Source organism: Chroicocephalus ridibundus, chromosome Z, assembly GCF_963924245.1.
Source record: "Chroicocephalus ridibundus chromosome Z, bChrRid1.1, whole genome shotgun sequence".
NCBI lineage: Eukaryota > Metazoa > Chordata > Aves > Charadriiformes > Laridae > Chroicocephalus > Chroicocephalus ridibundus.
In genome coordinates, this window is record NC_086316.1 from 11,581,588 (window position 1) to 11,599,413 (window position 17,826).

At 46.4% G+C, this 17,826-nt stretch overlaps 1 protein-coding gene across 1 annotated transcript; it reads right to left on the reverse strand.

The window, feature by feature from the left end:
* Positions 1-7,369: 7,369 nt before the first annotated feature.
* LOC134508920 (thioredoxin) lies at positions 7,370-16,529 on the reverse strand. Its single transcript, XM_063321098.1, has 5 exons — positions 16,306-16,529; positions 10,702-10,806; positions 9,992-10,051; positions 9,116-9,181; positions 7,370-7,590 (listed from the first exon to the last, which is right to left on the reverse strand). The coding sequence occupies exons 1-5, from the start codon at positions 16,327-16,329 to the stop codon at positions 7,528-7,530; spliced, it is 318 nt and encodes a 105-aa protein (XP_063177168.1). The 5' UTR covers positions 16,330-16,529; the 3' UTR covers positions 7,370-7,527.
* Between the last annotated feature and the right edge of the window lie 1,297 nt (positions 16,530-17,826).

A 17,826-nucleotide genomic window follows, 5' to 3' on the forward strand; every position in this document is an offset into this window, starting at 1 on the left:
CCTGTATCCTTCCATTCCAACACTCCAGTCATAGGAGCCATCCCACCACGTCTCCGTGATGCCAATGGGACCACAGCCCTGCAGGAGCGTGCATGTCTCCAGCTCCTCCTGTTTGTTCCCGATGCTATGTGCATTTGCATAGAGGCATTAAAGTTGGGCCCCTGATGAAGCTGAGTGGAGTGGCTGGGCGTTGTGCTGCACTTGAGGTGCCGTCCTGTTGACCTGCAGCCCTTTTCCAGGTCCTGGGCATCTCTTACGAGTGTTGGCATCATACTGATAGGGATGGGATAGATTGAGGTTCTCCTCCCCTGGCAACTCTAGTTTAAAGTCCTCTCCACGAGTTTTGCAAGCCTCGGACCAAAGACGCTTTTCCCCTTCTCTGACATGGCAAAGTTCTAAAGCTTATGGAGAGATACCTGAATTTTTCCACAATACGTTGATGAAAATTAAAAGGGAGTATTAAAAAAACACAGATTTTTTTTTCCTTGACAGCCATGGGAGCGAGAGTGTCAGTGGCACAGGGTAGGCTGAAGGTCAACAAAATCTCTCTGTATTTCTCCCCTCTAATGAAGCAAACCCATCCTTTGAGTACAATCAGTGTAACGGAGGTGAACAAGGTGCCAATGCCCAGCAGAGAGCAAAGGCGCAGTGATGCGCTGCTGGGAGAGCCCCTTTCTGCCAATACACAACCACGTGTGCTTTGAGGCAGAGCATTGGTAGTACCGTGGCTGTCCAGCCTGTCCTCTGGCCAGCTGCACAAGTCCTGTGCTCTGCTGCCACCCTTTCTCTAACATTGCCAGCTGAGCTTAAAGGCTTTCTGGGAAAGGGCGAGCCCTGGGTGGTCCCACTGGCTGTTGGAAGGTGTGCAAGGAATTGCCTGGGGCTAGGTCCTCCTTGGCAGTGCAGCAGTCCTCCATTGAAAAGGGTGTCCACCCTGCCCAGGGTGCAGTGCCCACTCATGAATGGCCCTGCATCTGGGGCTGTGCTGATAGTCATCTCTGATCTTTTTGTGTTCCTTGTCTCCAGTCCGCATGGCCATGTCTGTGCTGCTATGTAAGTTACACTTGGCAAGTAAGTTTGACAGTGGGATTTCTGAGGCCATTTAGGACCCCAATTCATTGAGGATATAATATATGAGAGCAAGACAAAGAGTTTATTTAATAATCTTAAAGGTAAACAGCTGCAGGCTTCATCATCTGTTGGCTAAATAGCTCTTCATTTATACATATCATTATTTTCAGAGTAGTGGTTTAAGCACTTAACGCCTTATGCTTGCCTGTGCAAAATAAAAGTCTCTCAATTCAAGGTGTTCCAATCTCATAAATATTGCAACTTTTGTGCCCTACTCTTAAGCAAATTCCAGATGGGGGTGGTGGCAATAACCTGCCTGAGCTCAGGACGCAATGGGGACCAGCCTTGAGGAGCTCACCATGGCCACATGGGGGTGGCCTCAGGAAGCGCTGGGAATTGCTGCAGAGAGCTGTGGGTTGGTGAAAACAGGAAGCTATTCCTGGAGTGCGTTGCTGCCTGCTGAGCTTCTGTCATGTTCCTCCAGGGTGGGTGCCCACAGGAGGGGCCAGAACAACATAGCCCAGCCACAGCATCCATTCTCACATGACTCCTGTTCCCCAGCTGAATCAAATCCAACCTTAAACCCCCAGCATCTCTGATGCAGCCTGTGTTGAGGTGAGCAAGACGTACCTCAGATCCTCTGCTCGTACCCCGCTCCCACTACCTGTAGCTGTTCATCTCTCCCACCCCCACTCTGCTAGACAGCGTAAGGTCCAAACAGGTCCCTCACAGCTTAGCTTGCCCCGTTACTTACAGCATGGGGAGATGCCTCCTGTCCCTGTCCTCAGCCCCTCACCACTAGCTGAACACTGGCTCTTTGTCCTAGCAAGCAGAAAGCCTTTGGGGCCATCCTGCTAAGCGATGCTAGAACTGACCACTGCATTTCCCTTATCAGCAGGCTTCACAGTGCCGAAGACAGTTCATGGCACCAGCCCTTGCTCTTCTCCCAGGCTCCTCTCTCAGAGGAACTAGAAACAGATGCAAAGAAAAGTGAAAAAACAGACTCGATTGCTTCCCTGGGGAAATGTCATGGACTGACTCAAGTGGAGGGGAGGTGGCCTGAGCTTGGTCTAAAACACTTCCTCCATGGATGCAGTTGGACCCAATGCTTTTCCCCCTCCCTAGAGTCTGTTCACACCTCTGCTACATCCCCCACCCCCGCAGTTGCTCCAGTTCCCAGGCAGAGGGTGCCACCTGGACAGTGGGAAATCACCGCCCTTGGATTCTCCTCTAGCCCATTACCTAGAGATACTACCATTACCCAAGCACTATCAGAGAGGGAAAACCACAAGGCATTCCCAGAGCCAGCGAGACTATAAATATATGTATAAACATGGACAGTCACTGACTGCCACCTTGTGGAGATTTGCTTTTATCACAAATCTGTCTTCAGCTGCAGGTAGAGATAAAGCTTCATACAGATCCCATGCATTCTTCACCTTCTCTGCCTAGCAGCCTAAACCATCTCAGCTTTCCCTCTCCAGATGAGGAAAAGAAAAAAAAAAAAAATTTCATGTGGATATTCTTCCCTGACATCTCCACAAGACTTTTTCAAGTTCCTCAAAGTCATCTAGTTGATCCTTATAAAATCTGGAGGCATCTGACTGGGTATGCATCTCACCTGCACAAAACCTCCACTGAAAATAAGGATGCCACAGTACAGTTCAAACACCACTCAACTAAACTGAGTACAGTGCCCACTGCCTCCCCAGAGCTCCTTATCTGACTCTTCTTCCTGACATACCTTTGTGCTTGGTCTTCTGACCAAGGAAGACCTACAGAGAAAGGTTTCAGAGCTGGGATGGAGTTGGTGTACAGTTGTTACTTCAGATGAAGCACAGAGACTCCATGCCATGGCCTTGTGTCCTCTCAGTCCTGCACTGCCTGTTGTTGGCATGTCAATGTATTAGGTTGACATGGGAATGTTTGGGTAGTGGGCTTTTTTGGTAGTGAGTAAAAAGAAGGGCTGCAGGGGTGGCATCTGTGAGAAGATACCAGAAGCTGCCAGCACATCAGACAGACAGACAGACAGCTCCAAGAGGCTGGCCAAAGCTGAGCCCTCGTGATAACATATTTGAGAAAGGGTAAAAAAAAATACTAAAGCTACACAACAGCAGCAGCGAGAGGAACAAGAGCGTGAGAAAAACCACCCTATAGACACAAAGGTCAAGGAAGAAGGATGGAGCAGCACAGAAGGTGCTGCAGGCACAAGAGGAGATACTCCCCTGCAGCTCATGGTGAAGACCATGGTGAGGCAGGCTGTCCCCACGCAGCCCATGGAGGTTAACAGTGGAGCAGCTGTCCACCTGCAGCCTGTGCAAGACCCCGCACCAGAGCAGGTGGATGTTTCCAAAGGAAGCTCCAGCCCATGTACAGCCCACAGAGGAACTGGGTCCTGGCAGGACTTCTGGTCTGTGGAGAGGAGCCCACACTGGAGCAGGTTTTCTGTCAGGACCTGTGGCCTATGGGGACTCACAATGGAACAGTCCATTCCTGAAGGACTGTATCCCATGGACCCCACACTCAAGCAGGGGAAGAATGTGAGGAGGAAGGAGCAGCAGAGACATGTTATGAAGTGACTGCAACCCCATCACCCTGCACCACTCAGGGGTGGGGAGGTGGAAGAGTCAGGAGTGAAACTAAGCCTGGTAAGAAGGGAGAAGGTAGATTTGTTCTGATTATCCTACTCTGTTTAATTGCAATAAATTTCCCCAAGGTGAGTCCCTTTTGCCTGTAACTGTTGATTGCTGAGTGCTTTCTCCTGTCCTTAAGTCCAGCCACGAGCTTTTCTGTCATTTCCCTGCTCTGTCCAGCTGAGGAAGGGAGCAATCAGAGGGGCTTGGTGGGCACCTGGCAGCCAGCCAAGGCCAACCCACCAGTCAGTCCTTCCCACCCCTCACCCAGGGCCAGGGACCAGCACTACAAGTTGGTCTAGCAAAGATTTCACCAGCATGTTCCTCCGACCAACTCCTTGGGTGGCTGCAAGTTGCACATCTCAGAGCATAGCACTGTGGAGCTGCTATGCCAGTTGGCTGGCATCGCTAAAACAACTGAAGTTGTTTTTTAGTCCTTGCTAGATCCAGCTAGTTTTGATGTATGAACAGTATGAATTAAAATGTTAGAATAATTAAAATACTCTTACTGGAATCATTCAGGGGGCAATACAAGTCTGACTTCATTCAGGTCAAGGAAAGAATGAAGAGCAAATGGTTAACGGGAGCTGAAGTTCAGCCGACTGCTGCAAGAGATGTGGAAGAGATCTGCAGGTGGTTAAGCAAATCCTTCCACATGCATGACGGCAGTTCCAGAACACATGGATGGAGTTAAGAAGTGTCACTATGTCACTTCAAACTAATCAAGCACAGTTCCCTTGTCCACTCACAGTCACCTCTTGGCCCTCCCTTTCATGATAAGTTGGTCCTCTCATTAAGCTTAGTCATTCCAGCCACATGTTCCAGTTGCTGTGTGCAAGGAAGTACTGCTCTTCCCATTGGCCAGCCCACTGTAAGAAAGCAAGCTGTGTCACAGGCTGCGGACAAAAACATCTTGCTCTACTGGTTTGACAGCAGTCAAGGCACAGATCCCAGCCATTTCATAGCCAAATGAAACAGACTGCAGTCATTACCTGAGGGGAGGAGAACTTCTTCCCAAAGCACTTACTCCAAAGCACTTACTCCAAGAAGAAACATTTATATGTTGTTTCTTCTCTGCCACATACATCAAGGTTCTTCCAAACATTCAAGTCAGGTGGCTATCTACCACTTCCCTTTAAAGGCATCTGTTCAGATCACTGCATCAAAGCAATCAGCTCTGTTCATGCAAACAGCAGATCACAGAGTTCAATCAAAGACTGACTCTGCTGCACTGCTGTCTGGCATATGGTAATTCTGGTCTCACTCCCCCTCATGAAAAACAAGCAAAAAAGAAAAATACCAAGTTCTCCAGGGTATTACTTACTGCCCATGTGACAGGGCACTCGGCCTGGGTTTTAGCATGGCTACTTGTACCCATTCCATTTAGGGCAAAACCTTTGCTACATCTAGGCTTTGTTAAAGACTGACACCCCATGTTCAGGCCTGTCAGAAGACTCAGCCCAGTTCCCATCCTGAACTGGGGTTCTCGCCTCCCAGCAGGGGCACTGTCTCTGTAGGAACCAAGACTCCTTACATCAGCTAGGTATAACCATTAGGCTTTGCTTTCCATCACCCATAATGAAAAGGACCAACTTCAAACACTCAAATTCTGGCGTAACTATGCGCATTAAGAGAGTACGCTTGCTGGTTCCTTTAAAGGGAACATTTCCCTAACACACAGATCCTCACTGCATAATCCTCAAAAGAGCCAGGCCTTAGAGAACACCTCCTTCCAAATAAGGCCCACATGCCAGTTCTCAAAACACGAAGACGCTGCAGCACAGGCAGCTGAAGACTCACTGCACTTGCGAGAACTGTTCTGCAACCTCAGTTTCAGCACAAGAGTTATTCCAGCCTTCTGATCCTTCCCAATCCTATCTTGAATTTACAGTCACTTCTTTGTCACCTGGGTCTTTCCAGGCTATTACAGAGTGGCATCTTATCATGGCAGTAAACAAGGCATTAAGTCAAATTCAACACAGGAGCAGCATTTCCCATTAACTGCACTTTTCCCCTGCTGCAACAACCTGGTCTGGTGTCACCCTTCAGCAGAAATACTGTATGTTACTCATATGTTGCAGCACATCTTAGTAGCTTCCTTATTTCTTAAGGACAAAGCTGGATTTTAGGGGCTCCTACTGCACTTCATCTGGACTTTTCACCAGGATTTTGAAAGCCTTTCTTGCTCCCAGCTACTGCCCAGAGGCAATAAGCAGGCCACCCAGGAACCGCTTTTACAAGTGATGCTTGTTTGCAGATGGTGTGATATTAATGGTGCGGTACTTGTTCCAGCTTCTTTTTATTTTCTCCCCAAAAGTCTGTCCATGGCACCACTGGGGGTAGTGGTTACCCACTTACCTGTGTGAACAGATTTTTAAACACACAGCTGCACTCCTCAAATACTCAGAGCTGCACAGAAAGCATTTTGCATGTCCTCCTCCTTGCATAATCACAATCCAGATCCTACCTCCAAGAGGATCCTTGATGCCTCACTCTCAACTAAAGGGTGTGGTCACTTTGTGGACTAGAAAAATCTTGTTTCAAATAGGGAACATACACAGCAAGCTGTTGAGGGCCTCCAGTCCTCAAAAGCCAGGAAATTCATGCATGCTTGTGAAATGAGTGTAAGGCTGAGTCACACATGAGCTCCCCACCACAAAGACAAGAGGCTCACTCATTCCACATTGTCTGCATACGTAGCAGGAAGTCTCGCTTTTTCACCAGTGATACTTGATGAACAGCACAGCTCTCCTAGCCCTAACCACCGCATTGGGCATTGCTGCTAGCTACAGCCCTGCTTCATTATTTACTGAATTCTTACTCAGGACAACACCCAAGCCAGCAAGAATGCCATTTTGATATGGTGGCAAAACACAGCAGTTCCCCTTGGTAACTCTGGGAAGAGTCATTGAACAATATACAGACACCGGCAGGTCAGCATTAATCTAGGCAACCCAATGCAGGTTTGGAGGAATGCAGAGTCCAGGTTAAGTGTCCACTATGTTCTAAGAATGCAATAGTGCAATCAAATGAAGAGGAGAAGAATGCATAAGTCTAAGTTATCCTGGGCCTAAGGCACTAAAAGTTGTACCTCTTCAGTCATTTGTTCCAGATCACTGCCCAGGAAAAAAGCAGCCCTACTTACAGACTGAAAATACTTTGCTACTAATAGAACCAGAAGGTACACCAATGGCAAGGCAAAACTGGAGGCAAAAAGGCAGCAGCTCCAAGTCCAACCTTACACTTCCATGTAGGATTGATATTATGTTCTGATACGCCAAGTCTTAGTTTTGAAATCTAAACTGAGGCTTAACAGTTTTTAAAAGAATCTTTAGCTAAAGAGGAATGAAAAAAAGAGCGTACCCCACCGAGTCACCATCCTCTTCTCTACCACTCCTAAACTTCCCCTTCTGTATCTGCAAGTCAGACTGCCACTATTCAGATTATAGCCTGGTGACTACCACCTGAGTAAGGTGGCAGCAGACTTCTAAAGCAACTGCGCTACCAATGCAACACAATTTTCCACCCCTAGTAATAGATCAGGGAGCAGTTGACAAAGTCTTCTATATCCAGACAGTACTTCTTTAACACAAAAAAACCCAACACCTTGATGACATCACAAAATTCCTCACATTTTCATTCAAACACAGGGCAATATCCAAAAGTGAAGAACTTGCACTTTATTGTACTCTTTTACATAGATTAAATGATGGAAATATCCCCTTGGTCTAGCTAGCTTGCTTAGATTTTTTTTTGAAGTAGAAAAGTTGCAGGCTATAATTTAGCCGAAGCAGTCATGCTTCAATGTCTCCATGGCTGGAGACTAGACTAGACTTTTAATGGTCTCTTCCAGCTTCTCTTTATTGGCCCCCGAGAACTCCTGCACCTGTAAAGAGAGATTGATTTTTAGAACCATTGCATTCAGCGCTTCATAACATAAAGACACATATACATCTATTCAACTCTGCTACACCTAAAATTTTTTCATACTCAAAACAGGGAGTATATGTTCATCTACTCATCTCCCACTCAACTCAAAAACAAGAGTCTATCAAGAATCACTTCCAGACTACCACTGCTGGAACCTTCTACAAGGGAAAAGATAACTGACCCTGAACAAACATCAAGTCAGACTCCAATGCAGTCTTGAAGAGACTCTGGAGATCACTGCACAGCAGAGGTCAAAGCTACCCTTGGGTGGCTCAGGACCTTCACCAATCAAATTCTGGAAGGACTGCTCCAAGTGACCTGTCCCTTAGCTTGGTTTCTGTGAGAACTGTCCTCATTGCAACTTACACAGCAGGAAGACAAAGCCAACATTCATGTCTCAAAACCAGTGGCTCTCTCTTCCAGTACCTACAGGGGTGCAAGGTACAGAGAAGACTGCACTACAGGCCATGAAATTGCTCACTCAGTACTCAGGTGTCCAGAGAACTGCCAGGGTGACCCAAAACAAAAATCCACACAACAGGGTTAAGCATAACACATTCACACACTGTCATGTCATAATCACAATTCTTCCAATTACATTATGAAGCTGTGAAGGTTTACCCTGAGAAAACTGTTAAAGGTTCATTATTACTCATGACTTGGCCACATATTAAACAGGACTGAAGGTCACCTGACACTCACTTTTCAAGTCACAATTCCAATGCCTTCAGACATGAAGATTCCACACCAGTATTGTTTTACTTTAGAAAAGCCTACCTTCAGCCAGCTTGACAAACTAAAAAGCCCACAATAACATATTTAGCTCAGCAATTCTTTGCTTCAGCAGATAACCATTCACAACTACCCTGCACAGGCAGGCCACTATGCCGTCAGAGAGCATGGTCTGCATCTCATATCATCCACCTCTTGGCAGAGCAGGCACAAGATCTCTGTTCAGTCCTCTGATGGGGACAGGACCTCCAGTGCACAGGTTACACAGCCTCTACGTAAAAGCACCCAAGCAGTTGTTTCAGCTGTGTGTACATTCAACCACGTTAGAGACTTCTGTTTGGGTGGGATTCTATGTGCATATGTAGTCATGTTTCTGCTTGAACATGAGCTGCTTCCAGAGAACAACTACTAACCAAGATCAGTAGTAAGCAGGATGCTAGGCAAATGGAAGTCTTAACACAGACATCTAACCCCACTAACCTCTCATGAAGCTCTGCCTGTAAGACTGACCTGTAACACTAACTCACTTCACCACCTGTGAACAATAAGGTTTGCTTCACCAGTTAACTGATGGTCCATGTTACATTTGCTGCAGCACTAAGATGAACTTGCTTGCTCTCAGGAGTGTCTTAATGCCAGTGGTGCCCCAGACATATTTCCAAGAGAAAAAAGGCTATGTAGTCTGACATTCCCCATCTTCTTTCAAGTGTTTAGCTTGCCTGCTCCAGTTCCAAAAGAGCAGAGCCTACCTTCTTTCCATTCTTGTAGAACTGGAACGTTGGCATGCACTTCACATCGCAGTGTGTAGCCACATCCTGGAAGGGACAGAAAACAGTCTTCAGCTGTGCATGTCTGAAGGATGTTACATTTAGAATCCACTAGCTGCCTTTTGTTTAGGTGACAGGGCAAAGTCATTACTGCTCAAAATGAAGAAAAAGCACTTCTGGTAGCTCATCACTAGCAAAAACAGTGCAGTCTTAACATCTCCCTGAAGCTTGAAAGATCCTCCCTTCAGCATTTAATTCATGCAATAGCAAAACCATTTATTATACCTGTACTGTGTTTGGAAAAAAACACCAGACCTCTGCATCAAACAGATGACTATTTGTAAGGCTCAAAAGCCCTACATCAACTCTTGTGTTTCACCCGGACATTGTCCAAGTACCTATCTGACATTGCTAGAACTGCTACACAGCAGACATTTTAGTGCACTTAAGACATGAAAGAGGACATAATGCGAAAAGCAGCGGAGACTAGACAGACCACCAGACAGTTGTGAGCCATTAGTTTTAGGTAAGATTGTGTCAAAGCAGCTAAGGCCTTAGACTAACACTCCCTCACACAGTAAGGGCTCAGTGCTCCAAGTCATCTAACATATGCCATAGGGCTTCAAGTCTGCAGATAACCAAGGCAGTTTGTTCTGTTCAGGTACAAATCCTCTAAAAATTCATCCTTCCCAGTGTAAGTGCTAAACCCCTATCTATGCTTCTCAAAATTGAAGTAATCTCTCATTTTGTTTCAGTATTTGCAAGGACATACAAATAAAATAATAATAAAAAAGTTCTTCATTGTCATTTGTGTAGAACTCATTAGCTGCCTTCTGTCAGCACTAGCCTGGACCATACCTGGGCATCATCCACATCAATCTCGATGAACACCACATCGCCATACTTCTCACACAAGCTCTAGAATGAAATAAGAAACAATGAAGTTAGTGTTGCAGGAAAGCGTTCTTTTAAAAGACACAATCATGTAAATCATAAGGCAGGTGCAGCTCACTCCCCAGTGAAACTAGCCTTGTTACCTCAAAGCAACTATGTTACTGACCAGAACAAAAATTTTATTTTCTGCTCCAACATCTGGAAGAGTGTGTTGAAACTTGTTCAAACATAGCACCCATAAAGAAGACTCAAATATCTCAAGACATAGGTGAAAGGCTTTCTCTTACAGCCTATCTTGTACTTTACCATGAGATAACACTGCCACCTAAACACAGCTGGAATGATTACAACTGTATGCAGAAGGACAAGCATTGTTTCCACTCCATATCCCACCACTTTAGGGACCTAAAGTTGCATTGCCTCTCGACCTAAGACGCATGTAAGCATTAGAACATCAAAAGCTAAAGAGCATTTGAGCTCCCAGCTATATCAAAGGTCAGTATATTGAACTTGATAGTCTCTTAAGTAGATACTTCTGTGATTTCTCCCTTTTCCAGAAAATGGTGGCAGTTACATGTGGCAAAAGGAAGTTTCCTCCATGTTATCATCAAGCAACAAAAGACATTTGTATATACTTTAATACAGTTGCCAATAAAAACAGAAAGGCTACTTACGTGGAAAAAGGGCTTGATCATTTTGCATGGTCCACACCATGTGGCAGAGAAATCAACTACTATAAGCTTCTCACCAGCAGATTTCAGTTCTGCCTCAAATTCAGACTATAAAAAAAAAAGAATTCAACACATGAGTGATTTTTCTCATCCTTTCCAAAACAATCCAGACTAATCCCAAAGCTAGTTTGCTCTCAGCCTTAACACAGTAACAATTTTGGTAGCTCTTTAAACATTTCACTTAACTGGGGTATTTGTACCATCATGCAAGTGCTTCAGTATGAATTGCTTTCATCAGTGCTAGCATCAGCCAGTGTCTTACAACACTTCAATTAGAAAAGATCACAATGCTCAGTCACCCCAACTCACTGAAAATTGTGCAAACAAAGGCTAGAAATTCATCTGGTAGCTCTGTTTAGTGCTACCCCCTGAATGTGATCCTTATGGGTTTTAATAACCCATTTTCTCATTTCTGCCTTGGCAGAAAACTTCAATTTTCTTCTGGGACAGACTTTCCTCTGTAGAATTTGAAAAGGACACAAGCCTTTGTACACTCCTGCAGTCTGATGCCTTTTCCAATCAATGGCAAACATAAAAGTGATGTGTGATTTACTCTACAGCATGTTTTCTAAAGCAAGCTCATAGGACAGTTATTTTACTTATTTTGCCAAGTGAACTGACATGTAACATCACTAGCCAAAGCGATGCCACACATACAGACTACAGAAGTAACACACAATACTTATTCAGAGCTTCAAGTCCATTTGATGCACTTAGTCACACCTATCATTTTTTTTGAATTTACACCCCATTAACCATGCTTTCTGGTCAAAAAGTGAGTATTTTAGCAGAATTGAAAGGCATAAAAAGCAAATACTTGCATGCCAGCAAGAGGCAAACAGGTATCTCCTAGCACAGAGCTACTTCCTGACAGTTTCTTTTCCAAAGCAAGTACAAGCCACTTCAACATTCCTTAACTTTACTCATGGCAATGCAAGCTTTAGGAGAGCTGTTAATATAAACTTAATTTCAGATTATGCACATGAAAGATAGCTGCTTTACTCTCCCCAACTCAACAGACCAGAGCATTAGAGTTCTGTCAGCAGCAGCTAACTGAAATCAATATGGTTACTGCCACATGTACACAGTGGTTGGTTCCGCAGTGCAGGTGTTAACTAATGCCATGTTCTGCAACCAGTCACAGTAAGTTGATACTTGATTCTAGTAAGCTATTCCCCCCATTAAAGAAAGCCACAGAGGTGAGAAGCCAAGAGTACGCACAATCAAACTGGTCATGAGTATATTTAACAAGCAAGCAGAGGGCCCTGCACCAACATTCTTATGTATAAACCTACATGAAAGTCTTCGTAAGTTCCTGTAACTTCAAATATACCCAGCATTACATCTCCCTGTGGATAAGACATTTTCCCTCCCAAAGTAGCTATTTTCAGAAATGCAGCCTCCATGTGTTGAGTTCTTCCATCCTTGCATCTTGGATATTCTGAGTGATCTTACCCTGCTGTAAGATCAGTAGCTAACACTCCGCACCACCTACTCTCAGTCTGAAAGAGACAGGAACAGGAAGTTTTCCTGTCTCTCCACATTCCCCTACTCCCGTACTGACATAGTTTGTATTCCTGCACCCCAGCCCCAAAAGTACCCCATTCTCACCAACAAAGCTCAATTTCCCTGTACACAGCAATCCATGCTACCTGCTCCCTGCAACTACTTATACCACAGGTTAGTCAGTCAAGCTTCACTCCTCCCCACCTTCAAATCCTACAGCTTACTTTTTGGTATAGCTTCTCACACCTCTGCACTGTAACATCACCAGCTTTTTACCAATTCCACTTCCTGCACCTGCCGGTTTGGCCTTTGTCTTCTTACCCTTAAGTCTTCAGTCCAGCTGCATAACTACTGTATTCTGCAAAAGAAAGTCCAGCCCTGGGATGTGCTCATCATATGACCACACACCTTAGGTTTGCTATTGCAGAAACAAAGGGAAAGTGGGAGGGTAAAGGGCATGATACCTACAGTTGGTCACACACCATGCACCATTGGAGACCTAGTCCTGACTACAATCAGATGTTGCCTTGCAAGTCATCTCTAGTATCAGCTAGAATTGCTGTGGGAGAGTGAAAAGAGATGCAGGGTCAAAAGGTCCTTGCTCTTGCAAGTTAAGAAATACTGAACTAGGGAGAAGTCCTGAAAGTTTTCCCAGCGAGCTTAATTTCCCTGGAGGAAGGAAGACAGTAGCAAGGGCAAAACAAGTTACTCAACCTGTTCGATGGACTTCCACAGTTGACTTTCATGTTAACTCTGAAATTACAAGCTTTCATATAAAAACCAGATCATCTTTGCTAACAGAAGAGGAACCTCCCACCACAAGACCATTTGGTCACTCTATTAGAGGATCTTACAACTTTGTTAACCAATATTTTCTTCAGGCAGAATATCACTGGGGGAAACCTCATCAGATGGTTGCTGGTTTGGGGAAATTTTTTGAACATTTAACCACAACCTCCCTGAGCACATGCAAGACCTCATTTTGCTTATATTACCCTCCAGCAGAAAAGCGCATGCTGCATTCAACAAATACACTGGTACAGGCCTCTGCTTCCAAGGGCCAAGTAAGTGAAAAGGCTATAGCAACGAAAGCCTCTAGTGCAGCAGGGATTCCTAGCATCAAGCAACACCTCAAAATGGAGGCTACTGACTACAAACAGTGCTGAAAGGAGTCTACTGCTCTCAGCAACAGATAGCTTTAATCAAATCTGCCAGATGGTGTGGACCTTTAGTTGTAAACATGATTTCCAACACATATCAACTCACCCTTGAACCTGGAATAAGCCAGTCATCATCTGACTGCCAATGGTTACTACATAATTTAGCGGTTTGTTTGGTTTTGGGTTGTTTTTTTTTTTTTCAGTACAGAAACTAGCATAAACAGACAAATGGTTCAACTGCCTGAACTCCCTAGAAGACTCCACTTCTGAAACTATCATCTGCATATGAAGCTGCAAATTTTCAATATTTGCTTTGACTCGAACAACAGAGGGGCGGCTAGTGTGAAGACAGAAGCTTTGGCAGGTTTTTAACAGTTTATATACCCCATTAACTTCTGCTATAAAAGGCATTATGTCCCATAGTCAAGCCCTGTTAAAGTTACATGACTCACCCATCTCAAGACCACATATTGAAACCAACTGAAGTACTACTCCTTCTGTCCACTAGTGGGGACTTGAGAGGGACCAGTAAAGCACCCTGAAAATAGCCACTCTTCAGAAGCTGGTCAGTTTCTGAAGAGGTGTGTTAGGAAAGGGGCCAAATCTAGCTAGCTGTCATGCCCACATTACTTTAGAGATGTCACTCACAGAAGCTTTTGCAGGTACTGAAAGAAGAGGTTTTCCTCTTTGTATCAGAAAAGAATAGAAATCTGCTTCACTGAAAAACAGAACTAATCCAGAAATCCCCGTTGCACTGTACTTGAATACGCTGGTGTTAAAATCCTGTTGTCAGCAGGACTGTTGAATCCACCATGGATGAACAACAAAACCGTGCTTTTACTACAGCAGACTATTAATCTATGGTCATAGTTGTGAAGATAATCCACTTAAAGTTAGAGCAGGCTTTTCCTCCAAAACCATGTTTATTGACTATTTTTAAGCTGTTCCAGCCTATACCAAAAAGCTCAATTCTTACTCAAAAAGTTTGCCCCCTTTGTCCCTCCATAAACAGAGAAAGGGGAAGGGGGAGAGACGCAAATCAGAATAGGAATTCCAGGTTGAACTCACACACTGTTCCACCTCCAGGACCTGAATGACAAGGCATTTCATTCATCTTAACTTTGAGGAGCTTTCTGCATTCACAGATGTTTAAGCTGTGGTCACAAGAATTAGTATGCTCATGTGTCAGATGTTAACATCTTAAGAGGTCCAACAGGGAAAGCCTGCCATGCTTTTCACTTACGAAGTGAGCTGACTATAGCAGAGCACAGAGCTGACCTGAAGACAAAGAAGACAAAGTTGGATGCCATACAGCATCACTCACAGGCCATTCACAATCAGATCAAACTGACACTTCAACCAAATTTCACATTCAGAATTCAAGACTAGCCCAAGAGTATTTTCCCTGAAATGAAGAGCTCACTAAGTTTGCACAGAATACATTTTTTGAGATTTGGGTTCATAAGTTACAGCTAACAAGTACTGTATTGTTGTCCATCAATCAGGTCAGCTGCTGTGCACAAGACCACATACTATTTCATCACCAGCAGAGTATTCTCCATCTGTTGGTCTAGGCTTTATTACTATTCTGTATCACAAAGCCACAGACACGTTTGTATTCACAGAACCATACAAACAATGAGGTGCTGCCTTAGTGTACTGAACAAGTCAGACAGCACCGTAACAAGGGAAATACTAATTACACCAGCAACTCCTGTTATTTAAGTATAGGAAAAGGCTCCGGTAATTCATAGAACTGCCTAGGTTGGAAGGTACCTTTCAGGTCATCTAGTCCAACCATCAACCTAACTCCGACAAAAACCACCACTAAACCACTTCTCTAAGCACTATGTCTACCCATCTTTTAAATTCCTTCAGGGATGGTGCCTCAACCACTTCCCTGGGCAGCCTGTTCCAATGCTTCATAACCCCTTGAGTGTAAAAACTTTTCCTGATATCTTCTCTAAATCTCCCCTGGCACAACTTGAGGCCTTTTCCTCTTGTCCTGTTGCCTGTTACTGGGGAGAAGAGGCCGACCCCCCCACCTTGCTATAACCTCCTTTCAGGCAGTTGTAGTGAGCGATAAGGTCTCCCTTCAGCCCCCTTTTCTCTAGGTTAAACAACCCCAGCTCCTTCTGCCACTCCTTGTACGAGTTAATTCTCCAGACCCCTCACCAGCTTCGTTGGCCTTCTCTGGACCTGCTCCAGCACCTGAACTACTTTCAAGTCAGAAAAGCTGGATTCATGTTTTCCATGAACTCCTATCCATAATCACACCAGAACTTAGGCCAGTCTCTACTAAGAGAGCTGCCTGGTCCTCTGCATGCCAGCAGCAGGTAAGGCAAACCGGGACTTCTAGATTAGGGTACCACAGTACCCCGTTATCAGCTTAATAAATGAAACATAACATTTCCTTAATATTTTAAAGGGAGATGAGCAACAATGTGTCATAATATGAAACTACATCACCTCCGTTCTCATCCTGACTATCTGAAACCTTCGGTCGTACAGTTATTCGTTCCCTCCCTGGGGTCTAAGTGCCTCCTCCCTTCAGTTTCCCCCTTTCCCCGCTGCAGCAGTGAAGCAGGCTCCTCCTGCCCGGGCAGCCCGGACCGTCTCCCCGGTGCACAGGGGCTCTCAGCCGCCGGCCTCCGCGGACCAAGGTCTCACCAGGCTCCAGGGCGGCCAAAGGGGGGGGGCACCTGCTCGCCTGAGCTGCGGCCGGCCCAGCAGGCCCGCTCCCTCCCCTCGGAGAGGCGATGCTCAGCTCGCCGTCTCCCCCCGACTCTCACGGGGAAAGGGGACGGCGGAGGAGAGAACACGGAGGAGGCCGGAGCCGCCTAGGCGGCCAAGCTGGGGTAAGGCCGCCTAACGGACTCACCAGGCTGCCCACGCTCTTCACCATGGCGGCGGCTCGGCGTTGGGGAGGGAGGTCGGCGGGGAGACGGCTGGCGGTCAGCGGCTAAACGGCAAGAAGGCGGCCGAGGGCCTTGTCCCTGCGTTCTGCTCGGCTCCGGTTCGCTGCGTTCAACCCTACTCCACTCCACCGCCTCCAGCCGCCTCAGCGCTCTCCCGCCGCCGCCCCGGCGCCCTCCTTATATAGCCGTCGCCGCGCCGCGCGCACTCCGCATGCGCGACAGCCGTTACTCCACTTCCCCCCCACCGCTCCGTCCCGCCCCATAGCGCGGGCTCGGCCTCCCCTCAGCGCGGCGGCGGGAGCTCGGTGGCGGCCTGCGCGGGGCGGGTGGGTGGCTGAGCCTGGCCTCCTCGCCGGTTGCCTGGGAGGAGCGACAACAGTTACAAAAAGAACCCCAGCAAACAACATAAAGCCGCTGGGCGGTGGAAAAAGTGCTGTGTAACGCTGAGCAGGAAGTGTATCGGCGCCGTCCCCCACCCCAGCTCGCACGGTGTCCCGCCTCCGCCTCCTTCTCCTCCTCCTCCTCCATCCCCGCCGGCGGGCCGGACCCGCATTACGGGAAGGAGGAGGGCTGGTGCTGCCCGTAACGCTGAGAGAGCATGGCTGTAGCGAGGCAGAGAGGCAGGAAAGGGCCGGATCGGAGGAATAAATCGCTTTTAACTTTTTTTTTTTTTTTAATTTTCTCCCCCGCCCACCCTCAAAAGCACTGGCTAGGCCAGCAGGGCGGCTCTGTTTCGCTGTGGGTCGCAGGCTTTCTGCAGCACAGAAGCAGTGGCTGATGCGGTTTACCCAGTGGTAAACACCAAAATTAATTTAGATGCTTAGAGACCCTGTGAGCATCTTCAGTATTTCCCTCTTGGAGGGAGTCATCCAGGACCAGAAACAGTCCTCAGAGAAAGCAACTCCTTTCAGCTTTCCCATCCAGGGGGACGCTGTCATGGAAACGGAAATTTCCATTCCTCTCATTTATTTATCTCGTTATTTCCTGTATCTCCATTTATTTGGAGAGGTCCTTCGTTCTGCTGCACACTGCCACCCTACTGCCCTTCCTAGAGTGCGAAACGGGGCTGTCGCAGCCCTCCTCTCCTTCTGTTGGGCTGGTAGGACTTCATTTTGGAGTATGGGGTTACTGCTCCAGCTCCCACTGCGCCGGACACGGGAAAGGTGATGTTAGCTTTTGTGATACTTGGTGTTGGCTGTGTCACGACTAGGGTATTTCTGCAGGTTTTAGCAGCCGGGTTGCCAGCCCTGTGGAAGGTTTACCCTGGGATGCAACTGAGCAGAGGACAGGTGGAGGAAGGAAGGAGCAGAGGAAGACTTAATGGATGCCTTGGATAAAAAGATGCTTCTTCATTAAGAAAAAAAAAAAGAAACAAACAAAACAACAAAGGGCAGTTTGTTTTGGATACAGGTACCAACTCATCCCAACAGGATGCGCCCTGATACCTTGCTTTGCTTTGTGGTGGACACTGAAAAGCTGATAAC

Bases quoted from the DNA above. Each gene is read 5' to 3' on its own strand.
- LOC134508920 (XM_063321098.1), bottom strand. From the start codon at position 16,329: ATGGTGAAGAGCGTGGGCAGCCTG. The intron at 10,807-16,305 runs GTGAGTCCGTTA...TTTTTTTTATAG, and splicing joins TGAAGAGCGTGGGCAGCCTG to TCTGAATTTGAGGCAGAACT. The intron at 10,052-10,701 runs GTAAGTAGCCTT...ATTTCATTCTAG, and splicing joins TGATCAAGCCCTTTTTCCAC to AGCTTGTGTGAGAAGTATGG.